Below are 25,022 nucleotides of genomic sequence, written 5' to 3'. Positions count from 1 at the left end.
AGCTTTAATTTAGATTAAGAAACTATTAAACAACATTATAACAAGTTTCATGCAAATATCTTCTAATTGATAAAAAAAGAGAGAATCAAAACCTCTAAAAAATGTTGATAAATTTGTGAAATGAGAATTAAGTAGAAATTAAGAGAAAATTAAGTAGAAATATAAAGGATGTTCCAAAATTAATGCAAATTTGGAATTTGCTACCATTTGTGCAATAAAGTATTGGGAATTCTATTAAAAACATTTTACAGCTGATAGTTTAGGGCTAATAAAAATGGAACGTTACATGATAGAAAAATGTGTGAACACAAGTTTTGAATTAAATAAGAAACACAGTTTATTTTTCTTTAAATTGTTCTATTTTTATTGAATCGTAAAGTACACAAGATAGAATTATGCATAGAATAACACATAGGGCAAATGTCGTTTACGGCTTTACTTGTACATATGCATTTTTCCATGACCAGTTTGCACAAATGCGGCTGCATTTTGTTGATGCAGTGTTGAATTTTCTCCTTAATTGCTGCATGCTTGTGGTCTTGTTGGCATATATCTTTGACTTCAAATAACCCCATAAAAAGAAATCCAGTGTAGTTAAATTACATGATCTGGGGGGGGGGGTAATTATCAAAGTTTTGGACTATGGCCGTCAATCATTCATTATTTTTGAACTATTGTTCAACTATACAAACTTGTTATTCTATCGCGTTGTTGTTCTATCATTTTTACTAATCTTAAACTATCAGCTGTCAAATGGATTTTTTAATAAGATTGCTAATACTTTACTGCACTAATGGTGGAGAATTCAAACTTTGCGTTAATTTTGGGACACTTTTACATAGTGGAACTGAAGAGATTTAAAATTAAGAAATGGATGTTCATTAAAAAAATGGATATTCATAAAAATAAGTTTGGAAAAGATTTCATGATTTTTTTTTCGAATCAAAATTAAAATTTTAATTTAATTTGTGGAATGAATTTATTGATAAAATGATGTAAAAATGGTATTTCTATTTTGAAATGTAATAGATTACAAAATACCCTTCTTATAATCATGCTTAAAATTCGCAGCCTGTTTTGCCGAAACAATGTTTAAAGGACAACAAAAAAGCATTTTTTTGGATTTTAAATCGTCATTTTATTTTGAACATAATTTCAGTCAAGTGTAAAATGTAGAATTCAAATGTAGAGAAGAATTCTTCAAACTATGCGCTTTGTTTTAAGAACCGTAGCATTCCTCCTCTGTTTCCATAATAGCAGAAACAATTTGAGGTACTTGATCAAACAAATTTAAAAACTTTGTTTACATTTTTGCTGTAGATTTAAGGTATGATGTAGGTTCTGTTTGTAGGTTTAAGGTATAATTTTGGAATTTAAAAAGTAAAGTAAGTTGTAATGAATCAAAACAAAATCACGACACATGAACATATGGCATGATTTAGCTACCTTGTATAACTTAAAGGGTGTTAAGGAGGGTGTTTAATGAGTTTTCAAAATTTTGTTTAGTTAGTATATAGTTTAGAAATAATTAAGATGGAAAGAATTCCATGATATGTTAGCTGAGTTTATAAAATATGTTTTTATTGAACTACTAGGACTTCTAAGTATATCTGTATCAATATGCTTAGAAAGCTTATTAACGCAATTCTGGAGGACACAGATAATGAATCAATCAATATATACAAAATTTTTCTTCGATATTTTTGCTTGAAGATCTAACATTGTTAACATAATGGCATGGTTACTAATGATGATGGATAACAGATCGAAAGCAATGAAAAAATGTATATATATCTTTATAAATTGATATTTTAATTATTTCCTGTAGAAATATTGCACTGGTAATCCACCCCCCCCTTGGTATAAACTGGTATAATGTTTACAGTATTCAGTCATCAGAGTTTCACTTCCCATGTATGGTTAATCTATGTGCTTCCCAATCTTGTAAATTGTGTCATTTAATTAACAAATTAGTAATAATTATACTTTATATACAACATATATTTAGTTATACTAATGACTTATGAGTTCAAGAAACAAGAAACGACAGTCTCCCATAATCAAATGTAATCCTGCTTTGTTTCGGGGCATCATAAAAATAAATTATATCAGAAATGTATTTCTTCTTTGCATATTTGTAGAAAACTGTTTAGAACTTTTAAATCCTTAAAATGGAAATCTTAAGGATAAATCAGGGGATTGAAGTTGGAGAATGTTTATCTATATGTATTCTCGTTTTAGTGTGCTTTATGTTGTCACTAATTACTTCATTTTCAATCTAATTAAGTTTTTTCATAATGTTCTATTCCTTTTTAAATAATACTTTCCATTGCAAATTTTATTATCTTGCAGTTCATGCTTTATTTTAACGCCAACTTTTTTTTATTTTATTATAAGTCCAATATTTCTTTCTTCAATTTTTTTTAAATTTAAAGTTAATTTTAAAGTATTTTGAAGTAATCTAAAATAATAAAAACCATTATTTGATGAACTCCGAAAATGATGACTTGAAGGACACAGTAGAAAGAAGCAGTGAATTAAATTATGGTTTTGTCAATATGTGAGAATCCCAAATTATGAAATCTAAAATCCCAGCATAAAAATCAATCAAAATAGGATGTTAAATAATATTTTCTTTCATAATTCGACAAAATTGAAGAATATTTTTATAATATTAATATAATTTATGATTTTGGTTTTAAATATCAATGAGACGATACACTCTTTAAAGAATATTGAATATTAAAGAATATTGAAGTTAGTTTTTATAAACATTTTAATATAAATCTTTAATATATTGTTGATTATTAACAAAGGTCCTTAAATGTGATAATTTATGAATTAAATAGATAATTTATGAATTTTGAGATTTGAATGAATTAAAAGAAAATATTTGAAATCATTAGTCTCTCCGAAATGTTCTCGAATACTCTCTAACAGCGGACATATTCTCCTTTTCCCTTAAAAATTTTCGACAATTTGTTAAATTTCGAAGGACTTACATGGATTGGCAAAAAATAGTTACGAAATATAGATGTTTTTTTTAAATCTACCATTTTTACTGAATCTATCATGCGAATAAGTATTTTGGACTCTTTTTTCTGATCGAATGGAACCAAAATCTGACAGGTAACTATGATTTTATTCACAACATAACATATCAAATTTCATTGATTTAAATCCTAGTATTCGTGAGTTATTTTGTTTTCAAATCAATGGGCGGTTAACCCTTCGACGAGTTAAAATTTGATAAATATCTATAGTTTAGATGCTAAACCTATGTATCAAAGTTCTAATTATCTAGTTCTTTATGTTTTGTAGTTATGTAGTTGACTTGTACTTAAAACGTTCAGACAGACATACTTCCTATGAAGATATTCCATTCAAAATTTGATAAAATTTAACAAATTCAGTTTAAAGTCCATTTTCCAAATTTCATTAATCTAACTCAAGGCATTTTTGAGTTATCTTACTCGCAAGTAGACAAACTGATACAATGTCAAAAAATGTGTTTTTCGCTCTCAGAGAGTTCTAAAACATGGAGTTTTGTCAAAATTTCGAATTCGAATTTTTTAATTATTTCGTACACGAGAAAGTACAAACGTCACTGAATCTGAATTACAAAATAAATATAAATAGTGTTACAAAAGTTACCAAAATTCTAGTAAGGAATCGGTGTAGCTTCTAATTCAAGTTGTTTTCAAACCTAACATCAATGTTAGCGATACTAAAAACGTTTTTTTAAAAGATTAAAAAAAAAAAATTAAAAAAATCAGAATGCAGTTGCTCTTGTAATTCTGTTGAACCGCATGAAATGTTCAGAAAACAAAAGAGTGAAAGATATTAAGTAATCAGAAGAATACGTTTTATGTAGGAAACAAAGATTTAATCTTGAAAATGCTGAAGATACTTTTTTTAAAAACAATATAAAATAAATGTCATTTCTAATTCAATTATTAAAAGGGTGTTTTTTATGAATGTAAAAGAATGTCCAAACATATCTAAAGTATAACCAAAAAGTACAAAAAAGTTTAGTCCAACATACTAAAGTTCAGAAGGAAAAAGTTATGTTCAATAAATCATACGTGACCCATCTCTTAATAATAAAATAAAATAAATAATAATAAATCAAGTATCTCCCATAAATCAAGTATTTGGGTGAATATACTATTAAATGATAAAATGTTTGAAAGTGCAATTAATTTACAGATAATCTTATTAAGACTGTAATGAAATGCGAACATTTTAGCATTCTAATTGGTAATTCCTTTTCTTACAAAAATGTAATGGCTGAAATTGTTAAAATAAATATTTTAAACGTGTTTTATTGTTAATAAAATATTTTAATAACTATTAAATATTTTATATTCATTGCAATTTATAAATATTTTAACATTTATACTAAAAATCAAAAAAGCTAATTTGCAAAAACAATCTTTAAAAAAATGCAAAATTTCCTAGTCGGCAGGGTTAAATATCGCACTTTCACATTTAAAAAACATGTTTGTAAATTTTTTAAGAACGAATAAAATTAAATTTCTAATAGATGAATCGGTATATGTGATTTATGTGTGACATTCTCTAACTTCCGTTGAAATATTGTTTGCAATTTAAAAGAACAACATACAGTACAAATTAAATCGTAAGAGTTACAAAGCATATACAAAACAAATACATTAAATTAACAAAACATATAAAATTAATATAACATTATAGTACATAAAATAAACAAAAACGCATGATGATATTTTTTAAAAATTTATTTTTATTTTCTATGGAAGATGTTATCTTTGCAAAACATAAAACGATATAGCTCATATGTTTGATAAAAATTTCACGATCAGATATCATTCCATTCTGAAGAACTATAAACCCAATATAAAAAATCATTAGATTCTAAAATAAATGTCCGCTTGAGAAGAGAAATACCAATAAACTCCTCGCCAAATCCTCAATGAAAGACTCATTCTCGATAGGTTTACTGAAGACAAGATGAGTAAAAATAATTGTAGTAGTATCAGAGATACAGTCTCCCTGGGGCTTTTGTTCATAAGAAAGGTAGGTCATCAAGATTTACAATAGACTAAATAGAATCACGGCACGTACACATCTTCCATTGGCATTGAGGACTTGTTAGTTAACAGTCTGAAAAGTTTTTACAAAGTTAGACGAGTAAGAAAATACTTATGAGTTGTGTTTCATTTTGAGGTAAATGAAGGGTTCAGAAAATATAAAAATTTTTATAGGAGATATCGGTCAAGAGAAATGATATAAAATGAGTTTTTGTTTCGCAAACATCAAAAGTATTTTTCTAAGATATATTAATAGTTTATTTGGAAAACTCATAATAATAATAAAAAAAAAAGAAATTCTGCTTGGACGACTTAGACATTCCACATGACGAATTTATAAACGGAATTCAAAGTTTACATTGTCTTTTGAAAACAACATCCAAGTACTGGTAAAAATTTCTGGATCATAAAATTAAAGAAGATAAACTTTTTTCTACTCTTTTGATAATAAAAGCTGCTAATAGCTTCTAAGACCGAAATGTATTAAGAATATTAAAAGTTACTTAGAATTTACCATTCGCTTCAAGAAAGAGATTATTTGTTTTGTGCAACGATAACTAGATATTTATGCTATTAAAAAAAAGACCATAATTTTGATTTTATTTGAAAGATAGCCAATTTTTAAAGAGGTTTAAACAAATTCTAAGAAAACAAATGATGTTATGCCTATATAATCACAAAATACAAATAGAACATACTAATGTGTGCTATTTAATTTTTCAATAAACTAGCACATTTGAACAAACAATAAGTAAGAAAAATATTACTTCCTAAATTTCCAGATGGTTCTTTATATGAGAAAAATATGCTTAAGCAATTGAGATAAGCCGAATGGCAAAGAATGCAGTTGAGATATGCTAAAAATAAAAATCTTATTTATAGGATTATTAAAAACAATTTAATATTACATATTTTAAAAGCACCAAATTCAGATGGCAATATAAGAGCAATTAAAGGCTTTGTTAAAATTAAGAATCAACATGATAATTATATAATTTAAGGTGAATTTCTGTATGCTTGCTGAAGAGATGAACTTTAAATTGTTTCATTGAACTTGTGAATATCATTAATAAAAAGTCCTTATAAGAAAGGGTATTTTTCTCTTAAAACGAATAGAAAAAAAAAACTTATTCATTGTGTTTTTCATACGAAAATTAAAAAAAAAAAAAACACAACAACAATCTGAAGCGATCTGTTTTGCATGTATTTTTGCCAAAAACGCAAAGTAAACTAGAAAGGCTATTTTATAATGAATTGATTTACTGAAATTCTATAATGAATTGATTTATTAATCCATAATGAATTGATTTATTGAAATTCTATAATGAATTGATTTATTAATCACAAGTTGACTTAGTTTCATACATATATCATATCCATTACCTTGGACATGTAGAAAACAGCCATAAGAACTATAAGAAGAAACGTTGAATGACAGACTCTTTTACCAAACTGTTTGATTCAATCCAGTTAAGAAATAATATCAAAATTTAATTTGCATTATGTTATCTTCAGATAATATAAAAAGATCGCCCTCCTTAATGAATAACTGGTGTAAAAGTAATATTTTTAATTCCAAAGAATTTGATGATAACTGTTTATTCGTGTCAAATCAACCTGCAACTATCATAACGGTTTTTCAATGAGCAGGTCTATCATTAGATTGACTCCAAGACTATCGAAGATAATCCTTCAAAATAATGTCAGTTCAACGTATCGTGTACTCAACTTACTAAAGAAGCATTAATTCAATTCTTTGTGAGTTCTAACTAGGATAAAAAATCAAAGCTACAACTGATTTAAGAATTCGAAAAGTCATTGAAGGGAATATACATTATAATTTGTATAGATTCTATACATTTTAAAAATACAAATGAGTAACAAAAAAGGGCCTGTATAATTTAAAAGATCCCACCACAAAATTATAATATAAAAGACATTGAAACCATCAAGACCATGCACTAGAGCCCAGTATAAAAATAAGGAATTTAAATTTCTGGAATCATAAAAATAAAATTCGATGATGAATTTGATGGCCAAAAGATAGTTTTACTGAAAGACTTGTATATAGTTTAAATTAGTAGAATAAATGAAACCATGAACGTAAAAAAGTTTGATCTACATTATTTTTCATATATTGTACTTATCTACAAATTATGAATTTTTCCCTAATTAGGATTAATCTGCAAAGGTATTTGGTTACAAAGAAAATTACTGAAAAAGACCTTCTATACGACATATATTTCCAAAATAGAATTTGACTCGAAAAAGTTTGAGTTCAAGTCGGCGGTTTTTCTTTCGAATTTAAAATGACGTTACCAACAAAACTATTTCTTCCTTAGGACAAATTATTGGAATTTCTGAATGACAAACTTCAAAACAGATTCTATATTACGACGAGATGTAGGACTTAAAGATGTCTGGAGAAATTCTGGTCTTGAAAGAAAGACATATTTTTGAATGAAAGCCTATTTTGTTCCCTTTCTTTTCAGATATTTTTAGATGTCTGCTGATTTTGAGGATAGAAGAGGATATGGAAGTTATCAGTTGAAATACTACTGCTTGTACTACACTATCAGTTGAAATACACTGACAGTATTACCATCTCTATAATGTCGTAATGAAGTAAAGCGAGAGAAACCTTAATTACTTTCTAACGCAGATAATAAGAAGTACAACTGTAATACAACTACAATTGAAAACAACTGTTAGTACAGAATTCTAGAAGGGCTAAAAATTTCGTTATATAGTTTAATTATAATTTTCCCCAGCATGGTAAAAACTATAATGCTGATGATATTAAGTTGCATTGAAGTGAATACTTATTTGATATCGGCGGAGGCTTCGAGACAAATGGCAAGTTTTCTTCTAGTCATGGAAAAGTAGAGTAAAGTGGGAAAGTGGGAACCAATCACTGAAAAGATATTGACTTGGAGGAGGGTTGACCAATGTGAGGGCTTTTTGATTTAGATGAGCATTTCTTGCGGATACTTGGACTTTCTCAGAATTGCTGATGAGGTGGCGGTGTGAATGATGAGTTCTTTTAATGGATTGAGCAGGAGATTTCTTAGGAGAGGGATTGAAGATCTTGATAGTTGTCGTCTAGGAATGTCTGTATTAGTTTTTCAGATTAGTTAGATTACAATTTAATTGTCCATAGCGTCATCTCTTGGCGAAAGCTTCAATAATTGTAAAATAGCATCCATCTGAAAAATTCATTAAAATGAGCCATTTTGTACACTCTGTTTTGATAAGAATATATAATTTTATATTCCTTCTTCAATAGACTAAATGAATCAGATATTAACCATGAGAATGAAATTCTATCCACATCCAATTTGATCATGAAACTATTTAGGATCGTTTAATTCGTGTCGATTTTATCATAGATGTTATCCGAAATTCTTATTTTTATTAAATGTTGATATTGTGGATTTACAGAGAAAGTTATTCCTAGTTTTAACTGCTATTATTTCTATAGAAGCTGCTTCTAATCTGATACATTTTTCAAGAGCTAGGATATGGGATGGCTAATTTAAAAGAAAATCAAAGTCTGGCAGAACACTGACGAAATAATTTCTTTTATCGAACTTGACATCAGTGGAGAAGCAAGCTGCTTATATTTTGTCTAATCTATCAGCATGAAGTTGTCCTTGGAATCTACATTGGGAGAATTTTAAAATTTCTTAAAGATTTCAAACTTTTAGTATTCTTCTATAATCCAATTTTTATATGTGTTTTCTCAGGATGATAGAAGACTGCATTTCATTCACTCCTGGGATCGGTGATTATTTCAATGATATTTGACTAATATCATTGATGATTGTTTTAATGACTTTCCACTAATATTATCGGTGATTGTTTCAATGATATTTCAATAACCTTTAAAATAAGTTTAGGGCCATATTTCAGAAATTAATATCATTTAACGTCACAGATGAATATCATTTATTCAAATAAGAATATATGTTATCACAAAGTAATTTATGAAAGCCGTATGTGCTTGCTCAGAAAATGGAAGATTGTAATTAATCAGTTTGAACAGTCTATGACCTTTTATAGACAGGTATGGAACTCATTTCCTGTATAGATTGTTCTGATGACATTCAAAAGGTACGAACCAATAATCTTATGACCTTTATAGAATTTAATTTGATTTAACACAATTCTTTCGAAATTTATAATTGTGGATAGTAATCAAGAAGTTATTAGCAAGACAGTGACGTCTGGCTAATAACGTCTGGCTATTAACCAGACAGTGACGTTGGTTCTTTCGTATCTCTGATAAAATATTTACATAAATATCTGAATAATAAATTCTTGAACTGATATGAGCAAATGAACCTTTGAAACTAACTAAAATTTTCCACCCTAAGTTTATTTCTGTATCGTCACAACCAATCGCTTCTAGTTTATAACCATCTAAATCACTGTCTTCTATATACTTCAGAATGCATTTAGTTCCTTGACTACCGTTTAAATTATCACTGGGTGATTTGCCTGGGTGCCACTAGGGTGATTTGTACCATCGAGTTATATGACGCTAATGCAATAATTATATGTTTCTTTAATGGTAAAGTCCGGATATACCACGGGAGTGAATATTTCCTAATGTATAATCTCAAATGGGGTAAATATTTAAAAATAATTTGTGTAGATTAAAATTCATTGAAAAAGCCAAATAACATCATCTTATTAGGAATTAAAGGCCGTAGCCTATAAAATTTTTAAATTCATGTAAAGTTTTTTTCTAACAAGCTTTTTTGCTTGAACTAAAGATTCAAAGAATATTTTTTTCAATATTATTCTGTTGATTACCCTGCATATGGACAACTGTTGAGTCCTATTAGAGTTCGATAATTTAAAAATTGTTTTTCCGCTCTATCATTTTGTCTAACGATATCAGTCCATGCAAGTTTAAACTATACCATAAGATAATGCTTTCACTAAATATTGTTACGCCTTACTTTTGTACATATATTAATTATAAATGTTTCCATTATAACAATAATGTAATTTTGTATAGATTTAATTAATATAATAATTTATTTAAAAGAACTGAATAAGTTTTTTGATACTAATCTACATATTGCTCTCATCTATCATTATATTTTTTTAATAATAAATATTTGTTGACATATAAACGTTAAGAGCGACACTCAAATTTATATTAGGTTCATTGCTATCTTTCAAGAGAAAAAAATAGTAATATTACATACAAAGGATCATATAACATATGAATCTTTTCCTCTCTTTTCAGCAGAGAACTGCAAATATAAATGTATTTGTTTATTATTATGTCAGTAAAGTGGAACCAAACACATTTATCGAGATGTTTTTAATATTCAAGCGCATTCAAGTACTCCCACTCGTTTTTGGGAATTACCCCAAAGATACCAGAGAGTTTTTGAGACAATAATGATAATTAGTTCTCAATTAATCGAACCCTTTCTTTGTTATTTATTTTATTTCGTCTTTTATCTCTTGCCTTAGTACGATATATCGTCATGTCAAGGAATGCCCGATAGTTCTGACATATACAGTAAGCTGTTCCAAGAAATAATTTATCACTAAGGCTACCTCAGAAGCTTTTAGTTTGAATTTTCCGTAAAACCAAATAACTTAACGAGCTTTAGATTTTTCGACAAACATTTCCCATTTCCCTTATTAATCCTAAAAGTGCTAAACAACTAATGAAATTCTTCTTAGCACTGGAGAGCTATTTGACTTTTATAAAGTGATTACAATTTAGCAAATTAGATTGCAAATACATTAAATGTATTTACTGCAATTCTTCCATCAAAGATTACGTCACTTATCATTTCTGACAGGAACTTTGTTTCCCGCACAACATTCGCATAGAGCAGGAAAAATTTTAAAATTCTGCTGCCCAACATATAACAATTGGCTATTAATGGGATATTATAGATGATTGTTAAAACTCATCGTACTGATTGAGAAGCATGCTTAAAATTAAACGTTAATCTGGAATATTTAAGCACTTATTTAGTTATTGGCTACTATTAAAATAAAAGCCCCATGAGAAAAAAAATATTATTATAATAATAAAGAAAAACCGAAGTAGCTGCTACAAATATTATGTTTACAAGCTTTCACTTTATTGTAAATATTTTAAATCATCTATTGCAATTATAAAATTAATTAACACATTTAGAAGAACCATCTGAATAGATTAAAATATGTGGTATAATTCATAAATTCTGATAAAGCATGAACCTAGAAATGTGTTTTCATTATAAAAGAAAATTAACTCAAAAATAATGTTATTAGAATCGGTTTAAAAATTTATTTAATAACTATTATTTTACTTTTACGTCACCTAATATTCTGACGGCATTTCCGGAATTCAATACTATTTTGTCGAATTCTAGTAGAATTCAAGAAAAATTGATTCATTATGTTAAAAATCTTTCCCTATGTGTCAACAAACAAACTTTGCTTCTTCTTGAAAACAGCAGGAATAACCTGTCCAAAACTCCACGAAACTTCAAATGCTCGAATAAATGTACTTGTGTATCACTAACTGCAAGCCATTGGCGAACAATAGTTAACTATTAGAATGCGATTTTTCGCGCTTTTTTTGAAGATTGATCATTGGGATACGGTTAATTGATAAATACTAGAAAACTGAAAAATATTTTGCTTGCCATTTTTAAATTAAAACTAAACTGATTTAAAAAAAAAATCGAACTCAGAACTACAACTGTAATCGCAAAAACGATACCAAATTTTATACATTTAAGTTATTGAAGTTAAAGTTTAAAACGTTTTTATTATTATTGTTTTGACAGACAGACAAATGTGTAGAATTCCAAAAAATTATTCTTTGGACTCTGAGGGATCTAAAATGTGGACATACGTCAAAACCTCGAGTTCTATTTTTTTTGACGATTACAACACTTTTTCCTTGTATACTTCCCATATGAGAAAGTAAAAATTGCTTAGTAATATCATTTATTACAATAACTTTCATACATGATCATAATAATAAATTTCATTAATTTCATAAAATTTTTCACTATTGAAAGTGCATAACAATGTTATATTTAATCGTTATTTTTAATTTGAATGAAATAATAAATTATTTACTTTATTTAGTACATTTTCTTAGAATTTCTAGAATCATTATGACACGATAAACATTTTAAAAGAAGCTAATGGTTTAATATGTGTTGTAAGAGCTGCCAAATAAGCTCTTTTAAGGATTAGTAATTTTCTCCTATAAGAGATTTTGATATGTATTATACGTTAATCAATCATAATATATTTTTAAAATGAGTTATTACCTCTGAAATTTTTTAAAAATAATCTTCTCAAATGTATAGTATTCTTTGTCAGAAAAAGTTATACCATTATATTTCATAATTCTTACGAAAAAAAGGTTTTTTGCTAATTATTAATTAGGAAAAGTAGAAGGATTAATCTGCTTATTGTAATTATTCCGATATGAAAGGATTTAATAATGGTTTTACATTGCGTCGAATTTTTACTGTTTTAAGTTATTTAAAAATGCATGAAAGAATTGCCAAAAATAATAAAATACAAATGGTAGGTATAGAATTTCATTAATTAATAGTATTACTTCACTTGATCTGATTAATTTTATTACATTACCTTTCAGAAGACTGGTAAAAGATAAAATTATCCTTATTAAAAATTCAATTAAAATATTTCGGAAAATGAAATTTTATTACTAGTTTTACGAAATAATTGAATTAAACTTTTTGGAAGCAATGTTAATTGATTTCGACAATTTGAGTAATTTTCAAAAATTATTACCAATTTTTATTCAGTAATTCGTATTTTCAATTCATGTTATATTGGGATTAAAAAATGTAAGATTTTAAATAGTTAATGCTAATTTCATTTATTATTTTCAGAATTCAATATTATTTTAATAAATTAACTTTAGTATCATGTTTTTACTGCAGAAATCTCTGTAATGTAGGAAAGAATATATAATGTATATCTGTAAAAATAAAATGAAATTTCACAAGAAATAAAAAATATATTTATATTTAAATTAATTTTTACGAAACAATTATGTATATATATTAATTTCAGATTTTAATTTGATTTTTTTAATTAAAAATTATCAAGAAAGATTGAAATTTAAGTGTAAAAAAATTCAAATACAACATCATCAGCAGCAGTTAGGTATCCTTGAAGATTCAGACTTTTCATTTAAAAGTTGAGATTTATGTTATATATAATATTTTATAATTTCTTCTTACTTCTGTTTGATAAATTTATTTATAAATGATTACTATTCATTCAAGAAGTATGAAATTTTACCATTAAAAGTATCATTCTTAGTTCCATTTCTTTGGATTCAGTGAGAGGATTAAAGACACTGCACATGATTCGAATCTAAGCTACGTTACCTTCGAAACTATTGACTCCTTGTTTTCTGTGGGATCCAAGCCATGTCGGTGTTTTTGGAAATGAGTCGGTGATGAAGCTGCAAAAGATGCTTCTTCGTTTCTGCAGAGATCTCTTGTATATACTGATGCGAAGAGATCGTTCACTGGTTTTATTAATCAACTATGACAGAAAGACTGGGATACATAGGTCCATAATAAGCTTCATTCAGTTCAGTTAAAATTTCTGGCGATTTGTCGGCTATGCGAAAGATCATTTAAAACTGATTCGTCTTCGCTTAGGACATACTAGCTTTACTCAAAAGCATTTGTTATTTAAAAATGAAACACCGTTATATCCCACATGCCGTGTAGATTTTATCATTTTACACATTTTAATACAATGTCTTTCTTTTAATCATCATCGAAATTATCTGTTTTCTTCATTATCATCATTAACGTTTCTAGACTTAGTGGGTGAATACACCCAACAAATTTTTTTTCGCTCTCTGAAAATCGTTGGATTTTATAATTCTATTTAGATTTTTTTCCTTGTTAAATCTTCTCTGCTCCAATTTCACAACATGTTGAATTTTAAAAACATTGGGAAAAATTGGTTTGTTTTTATATGGATTTTCAAATGATATTGCATTGATTTTAACCATTTGCCTGGCACAGCTTATTCAGTTGTCAGACCAATCAACCAACTACGTTGCAAATTTGCAAGTGACAGAGGAAAGAAATCAATGAATTATGATGTAATTTTGCAGCATGACTGTACAGCAAGATGTTGTCACAAAGCATCTTGTTGGTGTCGATTCCTCAAAGAAGTGCGGCCGAGAACAATTTTGTCTGCAAAGCCACATCACAAAATAAATTTGGCGACGTATAAAAGGATTGGCGTCAAAGGGTTCAGATTCATTCCCCCCCCAGTGTTTGCAAGTTAAGGTGAAATGTACCTCATCCATCCATAATATGTGAAAAGACAATTCGTTGCAACCAACCTATCGGATAAGAAATTCATTCGGAAAGTCGATAAGTTCGTGATGTTCAATCATGTCCAACATTTGGATACTAGTTTGGAAACATAAGCATAGCAGAGCGCAGTGACTTTAGGACCTTTCTTTTCAATATATCCAATTAGGAGTTGTACTTTTTGCAGTTTGCATGGGTCATGATTCCCTATGAGATGCATGTCCCCAGGAACAGTTTATCGCCCAGATTGCGGTGTATTAAAAGTATAGCCAATTTCTTCGAATTTTTTTGCAATATCACTCACGGCTTGTGAGAAACCATCGCTATATATTTGGCGTTGATTTCGGTAGTAAAAGAGCAAGGATTCCGCTCTATTGTCCCATCATGATAATAGCGTCTGACTCATTCACCACGAATTTTTGTTGGCAGAATCATTTCTTCAACACGTATGAGATCCCAGCTGGACAACCAACATTCTCACTCCGCTTTTTACTGGTTTTCTAAGCTAAATATCTGGTGAACAGCGTTCTATGATTGGTGTGTTGCTTTTGCCATATGCAAATATTTGGTGTGTTGCTTTTCCTTCGTGCGCCCCAATCGTTTTTGTTTTCGTTGGAAAAGCTGTTTTTTATGCACGCGTAAGGCAGTCATGGTTTTTTTTTTGTAACAAATGTACTGTGCCATCACTCTTTAGCGTTTTAGCATGCGCTGAGCATTTTGTCATTTGAAAATTTCGAATTTCTGCGCCCATAACCGCAATTGCGAGAGTTAATTTGCTGCCGTTCGCTGAATTTCTAGCTCATCTCTTTGAATAACTATATCTGGAATCTCATCTCAATCGTTGAACGGACGAGGGAACGGATCGTTAAAGATCCATAAATTAGCAAAGTTTATTAAGACTATCCAATATATATGTATGCAAAGAACTGAAAGAAAATCCTATTTTACAAGTTGATGTGCATTTGCCAAATCTATTCCCAAGTATCATATTGAAGGCCACATAGTTGACTTGAAATGAGGTTCAAGAAAGCACTTCATTCAGTTGTAAAATATGAAAATAAATGTAAAAAAATTCAGTTCTAAAATATGTTGAAATAAATGTTAAAATGGCTTATTCAATATAAATGGCGAAATTGTGTTGATTAGAAAGTCTTTTATTTGTTTAATTTCCAGTTGAATAAGTTCATTGTAAGTGGTAAAATGCTTCAATTTTGATTACAAATTTCAAAAAATTCGATTTTCCCTTGCTCCATTCTGGTTTCCTCAGAAGCTTTTATGTTATATTTCAGGTTAAAATCTCATTCATGGAATTATTAGATACCAATTAGTAAAAAATTGTCTATTTTTATTATCTGTCCTCTGTTTGTTGCCTCATTCTTGAAAATGTCAAATTAAATATTTAGATAAATTAAAATGAAAGTTAAAAATTTTACTGAAATTTTGTTTTTAAGTTTTATTGAGAATTTGCTAACTTATGATTTTAAATATTCTCTTAAACTCTCCAATATGGCCCTCGAATCAATGTATTCAAATCAGTGGAAAATAAGAGTTTTCATAATTATTTTACTTAAGGAAATAATGCAGCTCTTGTTTAGAATTACGTAAATATTTTGGAAATTTGTAATTGTAGCAACAAAATAAGAACCTCGTCTAAACATCATTGTGATAAATCTTGCTCTTTGTGTGGCAGATAAGTCACAAACGGATGTCTTAAGAGATGTGATGAATTCAAAAGGAATGTTTCCAGAGAAGTAAACAATAACTCATATTTTTAAAAGGAATTGAACAGAGGAACAAAGGAAGGATAAAAGCTAGAGAAAAGAAACGTTCGATTAATTAGGATGTATGGAATAATAAGATTAATATTTCAAAAGTACAGAGTTTACGATTGCATAAAAATTGTTTAAATTTGATGCTTTGTTCACAAATGGTCATTTGAGACAGACTAAATTAAAAGACTTCAAATATAAATGTGCGGAAATATAGTATTATACGTTATATTTTGTTTTAAATAAATGACTTAAGATAGGAGTTTATTTTAAGAATTGAGGATCTTATTAACAATAAAGCTGGACCAAAAGTGTGTTACACTTACTCAATAATCTGAGTAGCTGGTCTGAGAAAGGTAGAAGGGACTGAAGTTGGAGTTCAATAGTTTAAGGGCTATTATTAAAAAGCAGCCATATTCAACGGCTGCCACTTAACTCATCTCTTATTATGGTCCTTTATAATGAAGGAACACGGTGTCATAAAATTGAAATACCCACTAAGGAAGGGGCACTCTACTTTTACTTTTCATAAATGTATTAAAAAGTAGCTCATAGTGGAACTCTATTAAAGATGAAATACGGAATATCAAATAGGATTTTGTATTTAAAACTAAATAAAACCTACCATAATGATATATTTAAAAAAAATGTTTTTAATTTTTTATGAGAGATTGCAAATAAATGGAATTAAAGAGGACACAATAAGACCTAAATGATCCTTCCCCGATCCTATCTTAGCGCCCAATTACAGAATGGCTGAAGTGCCACAACTCTAAAATAGCAACTATGGCTTGTTACCTAATGGTCCTCAACGGCCAGTTATAGATTTTTTCATAAGATGTATAGACCGGCATTGAAAGCGTGAAAAAAAGGACATTAAAGGTTAAAGGGGACATGCGATGTATACACTGGCATTGAAAACATAAAAGAGGGCATTAAAGATTAAAGGGAATATACGATATACACACCGTCATAGAAAACATTGACGACAACATAAAAGGTTAAAAAGGACATAAGATGTGCACATCTTCAATGAAATCTTTAAATAGAACGTTAAGGAGGATTATTAAAAAGGACACACTAAGGCATAAATTGTCCATCCCGATCCCATCTTAGAGCCCAATTACTGATTGAACTGTCACAACTCTGAAATAGCAACTGTGGCTTGTCACCTAATGGTCCTCAATGACCAGATATAGATATTCATAAAATATACACACTGTCATTGAAAACGGAGTAACCTAGCTACTTTTTCATTTTTTAACCCCCAGGAGAAGCAAAACCTCACTTATTTATCTGATGGCTTCTCATCCACGCATTCATGGGGAAACACAGCAAAAGATAAGTTCTAATTACTTTAAAATAATTTGAGATATTTTCGATAACCAAATGATGATTCAGTAAATTGATATTATTAATTATGTTATGCTAAACAACAAAATATTTTTATTACCATGAAAAATATTTATTCTTGTAAAATAACTTTAGAACATTTTTTATTGATTTGCTATTTTTGTAAAATGGCTCAGTTACATCGACAAAATCATTCTAGCTATTGAGAAGGAGGTTACTATGAAATTTTATTTTTCCTCTGTCTTTTCATCAATTTAATTTTTAAAATGTGGGAAGGGGGAGAGTAGGTACCATCCCCAAGTAGCACAGCCTTTTGCACAATATTATACAATATTATGCGATATTTTATGATATTAATCAATATTCTGCAATATTATACAGCTGCAATATTATTAGGGGCTTATAATGTATTGATGGGTCATAAGATTTCACTTGAAATAAAAATTGTCACAATCAAGACAGCGACTATGGAGATGAGATTCTTTCATGGAAAGAGATTTCAGAGATGGAAATATTAATTTTTAATGGAAATAGTACTTTTGGGATTTCGTTTCAAAATGAAAGGTAAGCGACGCACGATGAGGAATTATGAACTTTTGTATTATATAAAATAGTATAAATAATAACTGGTGTAGTGGCTGCTTCTGAGGCAATAGTTTTTTGATTCTGCGAAGTACTTAGATAAATGAGTTAGGTGAATGTACTGAAAACAGTTAATTTAGACATTTGTATTCCTTTGAAATTATCAAAAAAGCTGTTTAATTTGGAATAAAAGAAAATTGAAAGAATCACATTTATGAGATGCAGTAAAACCAGTTTAAGATAACGTTCGAAGAATCATTCCAAAATTACATTTTAATGAGAATGATGTACTGTAAAATAATGGAAGAAAATATAATAGATTGTTTTAAACATCCATTGAATTTAAACAAAATTTTATAACTATTTTTGCAAATTAAAATACTTATAAATTCATAAAATATTAATTAGTTTCAACTTTTAAAGGATTTAAAAACATATAATGACAATTTAGAAATTTTTGTTTTATTAACTTTATGTTTCCCATCCGGGGGGGGGGGCATTTCATAAACAAGGATGAGAAGCTTCCGGTATGACGGTTAGTTCTCATCATCTGGTAAGAACCAACCGCCATAATAACCGCAACTAAATATAACAAAGAAAAGGTGGCGGTTACTTCCTGTGGGATGCACTTCCCACGGGAAGGGTTTTGTCGCGACCGGTGATCATGAACTAAACTCTGTTATTTTCTAACACGTGATTATATTTGCAGCGCCTTTTGTTAGTGTTTCAGTGTCTGTTACGCCACTCAAGTAATTCTTCATTGCGAATGCGGTTTATATTGTATAATATAGTGCGTAATGAAAATATATAATATTTATTTAGTCTTCATTTTCACCATTGATTTTTGAATAATACATTAATAACATTTTGATAATATATAGAAGTGCTGATGAAATTACAGCATATTCTTCTTCATGAATATCACATTATAAATTTGAATTGCGACTATAAATCTTTTAAAAAGAAGACAAATTTGATCAGTAACATATATAACACATAGCAACAACTGCAACAGTCATATAATGTTACAAATTTGTAATATTGTATTCTTGCTCATCTCTTAAAATTTTGATGAATGCTGAATGAATATAAATCAATGATTTGGTGACAATTTGGCTGAAGTATGGAAAAAGTAAGAATCGAAGTAATATTCCTTGCTGTGTATATGAAATGTTGGATCAAAGCACAAAGATTTCTCTGAGAAAGAAATCTTCTTCACAGTCGTTGGAAAAAACATATTTTCATCCCTAGAATCACATATAAAATTAAGATCAGAGGAATCTCAGGAAGAAATATTACATTCCCAGAGTTTCCTGAATATAAGGCTACACATTTTCCATCATTCATCTTAATAATAGGAAAAAATAACCCTCGATGATGGAAATATTAGACCCTTGGATAAATATAATAAAAAGTATCAATGGCAATGTCGATAATATTGTATCATAAACAATGGTAATGCAGTTTTGTAATAGAAGTAATTATATGAAATTCAAATACAAAATTTAAATAAGATTTTAAATTAAATTTGAATTTTTATTCTTTCGGTAAATTAATTTAATTTTACAGCAGACGATTTAAAAATTTTTTTCTGTATCTTTTTCTCAGAATTTGCGCTTATCAATTTAAATAAAGGAATTAAAATACAGGACGATTTCTCCTGAATCAATAATGCTACTTTTTTGGATTATAAGCGGGAATATCTTAAATCAGTTTTTAAATCATGAAGTAAATTTTCAATAATAAGTTTATTTCTGTTCTATTAATATGAATAAAATTTTCACCTTAACTTTTTTAATGCTGTATAGAATATTTTGTCAATATATCTTGTAATATTAATCAAAATTGCTTTTACCCAATAAAAGCAAAAAAAAAAAAAACCGTTTTACTTTGTATTAAAATTTTTATTTTAGACAATTATGAATTTTATCCAGAAATTCTATCGCTTTAAACGAGTTACAGATTGGTTTCAGAAATTTCATTTGACAAGAAATTCTCATTTGTCGCTAATACAAAAATCTTGAAATATGTATTCAAAACTTTTTTGTAAACAATGTTTCTAAAAGCAACTAAAATAAACTATTGAAGAGTTTTGAATTTGGTTTTGCGAAAAGTACTATTCTGAAAGATGTTGTGAAATAAGCCTTAGAAATAAAGATTGAAATTTCATACAAGTGAATTTTCAGAGACATTTGATCCCTGTTTTTAAGAAACGTTTATTTTAAATTGCATTTGTATCCACGGAAATTTTTAAGGAAATAATTGCATTTCTAAGGCTTAGATTTATGTTCATGCTGCAAAATTTTTCTTTAACGTTTCTTAAATGTATTTATACGATAATTATATATGGCATTCGAAGGTAAAGTCCCTTTTTAGGATTTTTACTAGAAAATTTGTTTACATCTATGCTTGTTTAGAATTTGATGTTTTCAGAAATACTTTTGATTATTCCAAGAAAAAGCTAAGATGTTATCTTACGAAGTACCTAAGATCAATTCTCCACTTCAATTTTTGTAATTGATATATTTTTCTGTGCATTTATATTATCAGGATATTTTTAATAATTGCTGTATTTTTTATGCATTGATATAAATAGGATAAATTTACTAAGTGTAGGCTTTCTCATTTGTTTGTTTATTTAGTTGTGAAAGATATGTATTCCATTTGTATGTATTTTTTTTTTGTTCTCTATGAATAAACTCCTTGTGTGCCAACAAGTATACCACAAGGCTTACAGATGTAAGTCAATACGCAATTGAGAGTAAAATAAATTTCAAATATAAGGTCGCAGGCACAAATGCATAAAAAGAAGAAAGAAAAATAGGGGAAAACAAGTAGATACACAAACAAAAACAAAAATGAAACAAAATTGCCCACATAGTAATAGAAACATACAGTAAATGCTATAAAACAATTGAAGAAGCATGATCAATTAAAATATTCAAAATACAAATACAAAAGTATATATGCAAATATAAGTAGGCAAACACACTGAAGTAAAGTTTAAATCATACGGGGAAAAATACTATTAATATATGTACAAAAGGAAATGAAGGATGCTTTACACTGTACAAAGGCAGATAAATGAGGAGGCCAAGCTATATTGTTCTTTCGAAGGCAGTTTCTCAGTTTACGTCTTTCCGGAATAAACTTGGTGCATTCAAATATCAAATGCTTGACATCCTGGACTGCACCACTGTAGCACGAACACCTATCAGTCGGCGACAAATTGAATCGTTTTAAATATGCTTTAAAGTTTCCATGCCCAGTCAGAAACTGGATAAGTTTAAAATTTGACTCAAAGTAGTGAGCTTTTAGACGTCTCTGTATGGATGGAATAAATTCCTTAGTGAGCTGTGCATTAGTCGATGCTTGATATAAAGTATTCCATTCAGATATAACTTTATCTTTAAAGACATTCTTTAAATAAGATTTCGGAATGCTCATAGGAATGGAATGAACAAGTTTTGTCGCTTCTTTGGCAATCCAGTCGGCGCGTTCATTGCCATAGATTCCTGTATGACCTCTAACAAAAGAAAAGGAAACTTGCACACCTCTGCCTTGAAGAAAACTCAGGTTGGATTGTGTTTTAACAATTATTTGGTTTAGGGAATCGATATTATTTAAGGATGTAAAGATGAAAGGGAGTCGCTGCAAATTAAGAACTTTGATGAAAGGTTTTCATTGTCACAAATACAAGAAACTGCTTGGGCTATGCAAAGCAATTCAGCCTGAAAAACACTGCATTCATCTCTTATTCTGAATTGATGAGTTTCAATTTCTATGTAATCTTGGAAAACAACAAATGCAAGCCCAACCTTATTGTTAATTTTACTACCATCTGTAAAACAGACAACGGGAAAGTTGTCTTCAATATTATTATGATAACTAATTACATTAAGAGGAAATCTTTCAGCAGGATGGGGAAGTTCAGAAATTTGAAGGAAATCATCTAGACTCTTATGGGCCAGGTTCTTCGTTGCGTCCTTGAATTCATTACTATGGTTTATAAAGATGTCAATAGGTGGAAAGCCGGAGATAGAAAATACAGCTTCATAAGATATCGTTCGATACCCAGAAATAACTCGTAGCAGTATTCTCCTTTGAATTTTCCTCAAGAGCCGACAATTTATTTTTTTCTTTAGAGCAGTACTCCAGATTCGAGAACCGTAACAAATAAATGGTACAATACCCTGTTTGTAGATGAGGGATGAGACATTAGATTTGAGACCAAAACTATTTCTGGCAACTCTACTAAGACCAAACAGAATTTTTTCACATTTATTTGAAAGATGTAAAATATGTTGCTTCCAAGAGAATTTACTATCAAGGACAATTCCAAGATATTTTAATTCCTTCACATAGCAAAGAGGAATTCCATTAAGGGTGAGGTTATTATTACGAACGTGGTTCTCTCTCCTCTCCAAGACCATTACTTTTGACTTGATGGCGTTGAACTCTAATTTATGGTTCTTTGCCCAGTCCGATACAAAATCAAGAGTAATCTGTGCATTTGTATGTATTTGTGTCCATATATTCAACATTTGCTAAATTGATTCAACCATTAGTTACTCAATGAGATAAAGGCTCTGTGAGTAAGCTTTAATATGATAATTTTATTAAAGTTTTAATTCTTACAAATCTTAAGAGATAATAGAGAAATTTTGAATATATTCATTCTTCTGAGTTGATTTAAGATCATTTACCATTTCTTAATCTTCTAGGTCACCGAAATAATAATAAATCTTAATTAGTATTTATAGTGTTTAAATCTGCTTATAGTTCTTATTTTTCTATGTAAATCTACAGAAGAAATCTACAAACTTTCAAACAGGTGAAATCAATTTACGTGAAAGAAACAGTTAAACTATAGCATAAACATCGATTCGCTATAATTTTAAAAAGAAATGATAATTCTTTCAAAATGAAATCCGTAATATAAACTCAAAGTGTAATATTCCATGATGATGATGCCGTGTCCACGTTACAACGGAAAAGAGGATGCAATAGCTTCTGAGGGTAAAGACCCCTGAGTACCCGAGGGCAGAAGTTTAACTTTTAGCTCATCGGAAGATGATACTCCATATTCGCTTGCACAACCCCTTTTTACAGGGGAATCTTTCACACATCTCGCATATAGAACAAAGGGTAAAGAACAACTTTGCCCGAACCAGGACTCGAAACCGAGATGTCCGGATAACGGGGAAGACGCGCTACCCCTAAGCAGCCATTATAAATTTTTCCATTGTTTAAGTAATTAAAATTCAAGTTAAAGTAAGTCTAGAAGAATTATAGTAAAATTGGATTCTTCTTTTTTTAAGTAAAGAGAGATTAGTGATAGACTGAAATAAGTCATAAATCTAAAGAACCATTAGAAAAAAGAAAAAAAAAGAGAGAACCAAAAAGTGCTTTTCATCTACAGAGGAAATAGAATTCTTTTCCAGGAAAATTGTTTTGGGATGCAGAAATCATTTCAAAATTAGATGCAGGTAAAGGCTAATACAAACACAAAATTTTAACTTGGAAAATCGTTAATTTCAACAAAAAAGATGCTGTGTCAAATTTAGAGAATTACATAATCATTAAGATTCAAGCTTATAAAATTCAAATGCCGGCATAAACTAGATAAACAAACTATGTTTATGTGCTCTCTAATAAAATTTCATTTATAGAGGTTTATGGAGACAGATAAACTAGTTTCGCAAAACATAATGATAATAATAAAAGAAACAGGATGGTGGTAAAATTCTTTTTTTTTTCTTATCCTTTTCTGTTGCCTTAACCTCGTTCTTCTCTTTATTTGTGCTTGTTAAAGGTCAAATGGAATCTCTTTACTGCTGTCCTCTAATCAAGACAGTATTGCTATGGTATTGTATATTCCATATAAAATATTTTTACATTCGAAATACAGATTGTATTTTACAAAATTTTATGCAGATCTTAAAATTAAAATAATTCACTTTAAGCACCATTTGTTATCGATAATAAGCATTTTGATATATTCATCATTTTGTAAAGTAAAATTTACCAATTCTGAAATTACTAAATTCTTATCATCGAATAAGCTTAGTAAGGTTATTGAGTAATCTATTGAAATTCAGATTAAAATGAATGCATCAAAACTGTTATATCTTTCAGCGAAGAATTAGAGATTTTCCATCACCTCATCAACAATAATAATGTAGCCCAAGCCTCCCTGATCAGATCATCTAACATCAATGGAAAATTCACTCCTAATGAGTGCATGGAAAGTTTTTTGTCCTCATGTGAAATTTTTCTTTTACCTCTTTAATAAACTGCTTCCCAGCGAAAAAAATACCTAAGTTTTGGAGAATATTGTTTAAGGGTATTTAAATGTTTTTTTTTTATGCTTATCCATTTGTTAATTATTAATGAGTACAGGGTATTTCAAAAAAGTGGTTAAGACGTTTATTACCTCAATTATTATTTACATTTAGGCATATATTTCCCTATGTAATATTTCTTTACATAAAGGAGAGAATTGCAAGAAAATGCTTTAACTTTTGTAAAAGTTGCTAGTAAAGAGTTAAAAAAAAAGGTCAAATCTTCATACGTTCCTTGAATATAAAAATGTCAATTAGTAAAATGTATATCTTATATTTATCTATGTACACATAAAGTTTCATGCTTCTACTAACAAAACGTAAAGACATATATTTATGTCTATGTTTAGAGAGACTTAACTCAAATAAAGATGAAAATTTTTATCTAAGAAATATGAACTTATTCAGTACATAACAACTGCCAGTAGCAAATATTTACTTACTATAATCTCATCCAGTCACCGTGATATGAAAAACATTTGTTATTCGCGTATATTGTTTATTTTGATCGATTTGAAATTGCAATTTTGACTGAATAACGACGGA

General features: G+C 28.8%; 1 protein-coding gene across 1 annotated transcript; it reads right to left on the bottom strand.

The window, feature by feature from the left end:
* Positions 1-21,755: 21,755 nt before the first annotated feature.
* Positions 21,756-22,676, bottom strand: LOC129962227 (uncharacterized). The gene has a single exon (XM_056075966.1). The coding sequence runs from the start codon at positions 22,674-22,676 to the stop codon at positions 21,756-21,758; it is 921 nt and encodes a 306-aa protein (XP_055931941.1).
* Positions 22,677-25,022: the final 2,346 nt, after the last annotated feature.

The sequence above is a fragment of the Argiope bruennichi genome, chromosome 2 (genome assembly GCF_947563725.1).
Source record: "Argiope bruennichi chromosome 2, qqArgBrue1.1, whole genome shotgun sequence".
NCBI lineage: Eukaryota > Metazoa > Arthropoda > Arachnida > Araneae > Araneidae > Argiope > Argiope bruennichi.
This window is presented reverse-complemented; position numbering and strand designations above follow the sequence as displayed.

Excerpts from the sequence above, each read along its gene's own strand:
- LOC129962227 (XM_056075966.1), bottom strand. The coding sequence starts at position 22,676 with ATGTTGAATATATGGACACAAATACATACAAATGCACAGATTACTCTT.